The sequence below is a fragment of the Cyprinodon variegatus genome, unplaced genomic scaffold (assembly GCF_000732505.1).
Source record: "Cyprinodon variegatus isolate N-32 unplaced genomic scaffold, C_variegatus-1.0 Scaffold230, whole genome shotgun sequence".
Taxonomy (NCBI): Eukaryota; Metazoa; Chordata; class Actinopteri; order Cyprinodontiformes; family Cyprinodontidae; genus Cyprinodon; species Cyprinodon variegatus.
Genome location: NW_015150683.1, coordinates 421,759 through 428,374, shown reverse-complemented (window position 1 = coordinate 428,374; position 6,616 = coordinate 421,759). Strand labels below are relative to the sequence as shown.

At 38.3% G+C, this 6,616-nt stretch overlaps 1 protein-coding gene across 1 annotated transcript; it reads right to left on the bottom strand.

Annotated features, from left to right (window-relative positions):
* Positions 1 to 6: 6 nt before the first annotated feature.
* On the bottom strand, positions 7 to 6,616 carry adi1 (acireductone dioxygenase 1). The gene is made up of 4 exons (XM_015381289.1): positions 6,391 to 6,616; positions 6,134 to 6,253; positions 2,363 to 2,542; positions 7 to 808 (listed from the first exon to the last, which is right to left on the bottom strand). The coding sequence occupies exons 1-4, from the start codon at positions 6,511 to 6,513 to the stop codon at positions 692 to 694; spliced, it is 540 nt and encodes a 179-aa protein (XP_015236775.1). The 5' UTR covers positions 6,514 to 6,616; the 3' UTR covers positions 7 to 691.

The window sequence follows — 6,616 nt, the reverse complement described above, 5'->3', positions numbered from 1 at the left end:
TAACATTACGAGAATAAAGTTGTAAAATTACAAGAATAAAGTCATCATACAACAACCGGTTTCAGAAAGAAAGCTTCGAGCTCCGATCAGCAAAAAGCAACCTGAGTGCGCTTTTACATGCTGCCCAATTTGATGCTGGTGTGCTAAAAGATTTCCTTATTTATCAAACCAGAGCCAAAGTATAACACATAATGCTTGACATTCCTCATTTTAGGGAAAAAAGTACTTCTTGTAAGAGTTGTCATAAAATACATGTTTTTCGTAATTCTACGACTTTATTCTCGTAATTTTACGACCTGTCGTAATGTTATGACTTTGTTCTCGATATAGAAGAAAAAAATATATCTAGCCTTGCCCTAATAATCCGTCATACTTCTAAACACCATCTTGACCATTTTTCTGAATTATGTTAACAATGGTTTGATTATTACAAGTAAAGGCACATTTTAGTGGAAAAGGGTTTACTTCAAATTCCTCACCTGAAATGCAGGTAAAAGAATACATAATGTTTTGAAACAAAAAGCAGTAGACACATCTGAAGTGAGCCCTGTCCTGCATAACACTAGGAGTTATCTAAGGCCTTGTAAGTGAAGATTTCAATCATAAAAGGTTTTCATCAATCTTCTTGCTGACCAACAGGAGTAACAATGGAGGTGGTGATTTTAGTGTATAGGAGGGAATTTGCTCCCTCTCAGGATCCCTGTAGTGAAGCCAAGTATTTCTGCCGGATGTCGAAGTCGTCGGCCGGCCGGTTGTAGGCCTTCCACACCGGCTCCCCGACAAACAGCCGCATGGCTTTGGTGTAATCCTGCAGAAACAGGGAACCATAGCTCTATCAGTTAGCCTGCTGTGACTCCTCACTTCATCACCTCCACATATAAAACAACTCATCCAGTCCAAACCCATAAATTACATCCTGCGTGATAAGATGGAATGACAAAAAATATATATATTAAAGTCTAGGTTTGTGGAATGTAATCGTTTTAGTGATATATCGTGATATTCGGCTGCCAGATATAATATCGATCTCTCGCTTCCTAGCATCGATTTAGAAAAACAAAACATGTTTACCTAAAACAATGATGGAAAATGGGCTACCTCTGGCAGGTGGCGCTGTGGAGCCCTTTTGCTATGCGGCGCAGCGCCAATCCCATAGTTCAAGCACTCACAATAGAAGACGTGGAGTGACTCAAACCCCGACCAACATAGATACCAAAATAACCATAAAAAAATATCTTCTGATGAACATATACAGCACTTTTTTATCCATTTGATTTTGATAGCAGGAAAAATATTGCAATATATCGCCATATTGCAGTCATTATTGGGACATGTATCGCAACACCCATGCCAATATAATAGTTTTTTTTCCTATTCTCCTATAATTCTTGAAACCCTGAATTTAAACACACAAAACCAAAATTATTAATGAAAATCGCTTTATTGTCCCACGATGGGGAAATTAATTCTCTGCATTTTGACCCTTCCTCTTGGGGAGCAGTGGGCTGCCACTGTGCGGCACCCTGGGAGCCATCAGTGGTTAAGGGTCTTGCTCAGGAACCCAGAGCGCCAAGCCAACGTGTATGTTAGATTCGAGTGAATGAAGTGAGTGTGACTGGTATTTTACCAAGCGGGTGGGATTGTTGTGGCAGAAGGTTCGCAAGCCCTTTGGTTGTGGCCGGTTTGTCTGAAGCATCTTGCTAACCAGTTAGCAACTTAGTGCTAGTGGGTTCCCAATGGAAAATTCCATTGGGATCAAGTAGCACTCAACAACGACACTGTCAAGGAACGCTATGGACAGCGGAAACACGCAAGAGGAGACTCCTCCGTCATACATTTCTTATTTAGAGGAGGAAAGCGGGGACGAAGATGTTGTGGAAGAGGACGCCAGGGCGGCAGAAGCTTCGTTTAGTGTAGAAGGCTTACAGCTGTACATGTTTGAGCCCTTGCCTCGCAACGCTGCCGGTTCTGTTAGCTCTAAGCCTGCCGAAGACACAGACGTCCATCCCCGTGAACACTGGGATGTAACTCAATCGGAAAGTAAATGATTTTTATTTCAACCGTTGCGTATATTAGCTGCAACATATGAATCAAGATGCAATGTCAGAAAACATTTGATTGACAGATGACCGTCGATATATGATTGGCCGAATTTAGGTGTACAAGCCGACGTATAACTAACTGACCCGCTTAAGATAACGAAAAAATAAAAAACAGATTTTAAGACAGGATTTGTTTTTAAATATAAATGTTCTAACTTTTGGGACGGCATCTGATAAAGAGTAGATTGATATACATGTTTAAGCCAGAATGATTTGACATTTAAATATGACTTCCCTACAACTTTAAAGCTAAGCTGTACCGTCTCATCCAGGGTGAAGCGATGGTAGATGCCAGCTGGCAGGGTGATCAAGTCCCCCTTTTTCATGGCGATTCGGATCCATCGGTCTTCTTTGTCCCGGACATCGAAGTAGGCCTGCCCGTCCAGGATGTAGCGGATTTCATCATCCAGGTGTAAATGCTCCTCATAGAACATCTTCAGCTGAGGAAGATGAAGAGAACAAAAACAACAACAACAAATTATTCAACCATCACTGGATAATAAGTCATTACAAACGGAATTTGGTTTGGACCAAGATCCAATTGTTGGTCAGAGGGCTTTACATTCACCGTTAGTTGATTCTGTCTTCAGTTAAGATTTCTTGTGACAACAATTAACTCAACAATATATTTTTACACCCCAAAAAAATTGTATTGTTAGATTCTTACTTTAACTTTTTTTTTTTTTTCACGGCAAGTTCAATGATAATATTAAATGCTGTTTATTCAAAATAAACACCTTAATGTAACTTATGTTCTTAAATATAATAGATAAGCTGATCTTTATTGATTTTTGTTCTTTTAAAAGCAGTATGTGGGTTTTTGTGTTTTGACTAAAGTCCAATATAACTTGCTTTTTAATAAATGCAAAAAAATATTTTGCTGTAAATATTTGTTTCCATAATAGCCATCCTCAATTAAAAACTAACAAAAAAATGCAAATGTAGAAAAGAGGAGCACTACTTTAACAGGTTTTAATCAAAATGTACAATTAGATATCCAAAAGAACGACAGGTAAAATCCAAAAAATATTTTGTAAATAAGTAACTTGATATTTAACAAATCAAGGGAGAATAAACGGATTTTCGGATCATGCTTTCATAACAAGATTTTAAAGTATACCAGGAGTCTTGGTAAATGAAAGATCAAATAAAATCAATGAAGCTTCAGTACAAACATATTTTACTCCATCAAACTGCTGCATGTGTGGATCTGTGATTGGTGCATTTTTGGCTCAGAAAACGGGTAACATTAGATATAGTTCAGTAAATGTTAGTGATGTTATGAGATGAGACGAGGCTTCAAGGCGTGTGCCGAGTAGTGGAGGGGGCGTTTCCGCGAGGCGTGTATCGAGGCTTGCTTTATTTGGGGGAGGAGCCAAAATAGATTATGTCTGAAGCCTCGCTATCCTGCATTCAGGAAGTGGTTCCGCTCGGCCTGAACTTCGATTTAAACAGCCTCAGTATTCAGTGAAGATTTGGGAGTTTGTAGGAGAGTTGCGGTCAGTTGGATAGAGTTTGGATAGATTTTATTTTTTCGTTCTTTATTTCGAACATGCAAGAGAAAAACAAAAAAAACAATAAAACAATGTTTAAAAACATTGGAGAGAAAAACAACAAACAAGGTAACCTTCTTTCCTAAATGAATATACCTCTATTATATGTGCGAAAAGGAGTAGGAAGAAGTAAAACTTATGTGCTCCTACCCCTTTAATTCTTGTATTTCTTCAATTTACAATATTTATAATTATGTTGCTATATATATCCATATAAATAAATACCTACCTACACATATACATACATAAATATGTATACACATATACCTTCATACATATATACAAATAAACAAAACAAAAAACACAAACAAAACTTTCTACACCTTTTGAAAATAATTTCTTTGTACATTTGTTTGAAAAGTAATATTTTTGGGAATTGCTTTAGGTTCTCATTTAGTTTGTTCCACAATTTAACTCCGCAAATTGATAAACATAATCTTTTCTTTGTTGTTCTACATCTATTAGTCTTAAAATTTCCCCTTCCCCTTAAATCGTACCCTCCCTCCCTTTCAGAGAACATCTTTTGGATATCCCCAGGCAATAGGCAATGTCTTACTTTGAACATGAATACTGCAATTTAGTATTCTATTAATCCTGGTATTTTAGCTATTTAGATTTTAAAAAATTGTAAGAAAATTGTAATAGATTGTAAGATCGGTTGTTTTTCCAACCAATCTAGTAGTTGGTTAAAACTATTTTGGTTGGATTAAACAAAGTAGTGATCAAAATCTGAGCAAGCCACTGGTTCCAGTTCTAAAATGAGTGTTAAGTAGTACTGCTTTCTAATGAGCAGCTACCATTGTTAGTGGCGTTTGCAGTAATGCTACGTTCAGACTGCAAGCAGCAGGAGCAGCAAAAACGCGCGTGCTGCTTCATTTTTGATGCTTGTCCAAGTTTAGTTCCGACATGCGGCTGAAGCATCACTGCTGCTCCAGGCAGCTGCGTGGCGGTCGTAAAGTGGGTCTGATGCACGTTGGGCGGAGCTACCCTATCCTTTCTTTGCCTGTAACAATGGCAGCTATATTTGCTGTGATAAGTGGGTAAAAAGTAGTTTGAACATTAAAGTTAGGTAAGTAGTTTCTATTTGGAAGTGAGAAAGTCCAGCTGAAAACTTCATCTGTGCAGTCAGTTCATCCAGATTACCATCCTGCCTTCAAATATTATTTCGCTGTCATAGCTGCTCAGACCCCCATATACCAGCAGTGCTCTGTCATTGGAAATCCCATTCGACAGCAGCCTCTGGCCCGGTCGTCTCCTCGCGGTTTGCCACGGAGGCTGGAAGGCGTTTTTCACGTGATCCAAACTGCAGGCACCAGGATAATAAAAGTGAATTTCTTTTTTTCCCCACAGATTTTGGCTTTTTAAGTCAATTTAGGCATTAAACTGTTTCAGAGGAGCGATCATAGTGATCTGCATCATCAGCGATGTGTCTCTCTCCCTGCCAGCTCCCAGATCAGCTGCTCTGATTGGTTGATGAGGCGCATTGAGCAGCAAAAGTTAAATTCCAACTCCATCAGCTGCTGCATTTGCAGCGCATCAGATGGTCAGAAGCTTACGTGCTGCTTCAGCTGCTCAGAACACACTGCGGGATGTTTTGCTGCACCTTGATGAGCATCAACCATTGACTTTGCATGTTAACTAGCTACTCCTGCTGCCTCTGCTGCTTTAGGTGTGAACGTAGCATAAGTCATTGACTTCCAATCCCGAAGGTGTTAGTTTGAAACCCGCCTTAGACTTTTGAAAGTTGCATAACACTTAAGTATTTTTGCCCAATGTGACTAATTTGTATTGGTTTGCCCTTGAACAAATATAGACTGGGTAAAAACACTGCCAAATTAGATTGGTTGAACACATAACTTTCAACCCAATTAAAACCAAAAACTGTGGAAAAAGTATTTTTTTTTACTTACGCATTTCATTTTCCTCATCATTGCCCAATTCATTTATTCATTCCTTTCCTTTGTATTATCTTGTGTGGTTTGTTGTGTGTATATATATATAAAAATGTTTGTATATCTGGAGCGTGTAACAAAAGTAATTTCCCTCTGGGATTATTAAAGTATGCCTGATTTTGAATTCGCACAAGAACTTTCACTGTCTGATTGTGCTTATTTCACTAAAATGATAGAAAAACAGTGTACCTTAAATGATCTAAGACATTTAAAATAAATAAATAAATAAAGATTTATATCAAACACACCAATCCTTAACAATTTCAAAGGAACTTAAATAGGGGAAAAATTACTTAAATAAAAAATCCAGTAAAATAAAAACAGTTCAATGCCTCCAGCTCACCATCAGTAGTAAACATGCTCTTAAAAGTATATTTTGATCAAAACGTTACTTAAGAAAATGTAAATAAATGTTTTTAGTAATTATCCTCCTATACCCACTTGATAGCATGAAAAGTCTCGGTGTTGATGCGGTTGGTTTGGAATAAGTTGAATTACAAACTATGCATTTAATCGTGAAACTTACCTTTTGCTCATAGTTAGGCAGGCTGTCCCTTTGAATTGTAATAATGTCCATGTAAGAGTAGCCGTGGTCTTTCCTGATCTTCTCCAGTGCTGGATCCGCTTCATATATATCAGCATTGAGCTGCACTCACAGACAATAAGTAAACACAAAGCTAATGAGAATGTTTAGGAGTGTAAATTAAACTCCGCATTCGTATTTAAGAATATAACCCGGATTATTGTTGAGCGACATGAGAGGAATATGTATATTGTGTTTACTTTCCAGTAGAAAACTCCGAGCTTCTTCAACTCGTCCAGGGAGACGGGCTGGTTGGGGTTCAGCCTGTGGGGCTTCCTCTGGTCCTCGTCTGAGCAGTCCATGTACCAGGCCTCTATCGCCATTTTCAACCCGATTAAAGACTAGATATAAAGGATAAAATTCGTGGAATCTGAGAAATTTGTGCACTTCGGACTAAAACCCATGTGACCCACGCAGCACGTCATT

Excerpts from the sequence above, each read along its gene's own strand:
- adi1 (XM_015381289.1), bottom strand. The coding sequence starts at position 6,513 with ATGGCGATAGAGGCCTGGTACATGGACTGCTCAGACGAGGACCAGAGG. Across the intron at positions 2,543-6,133 it reads TGCCTAACTATGAGCAAAAG|CTGAAGATGTTCTATGAGGA; the intron begins GTAAGTTTCACG and ends CATCTTCCTCAG. Across the intron at positions 809-2,362 it reads GCTTCACCCTGGATGAGACG|GATTACACCAAAGCCATGCG; the intron begins GTACAGCTTAGC and ends CTGTTTCTGCAG.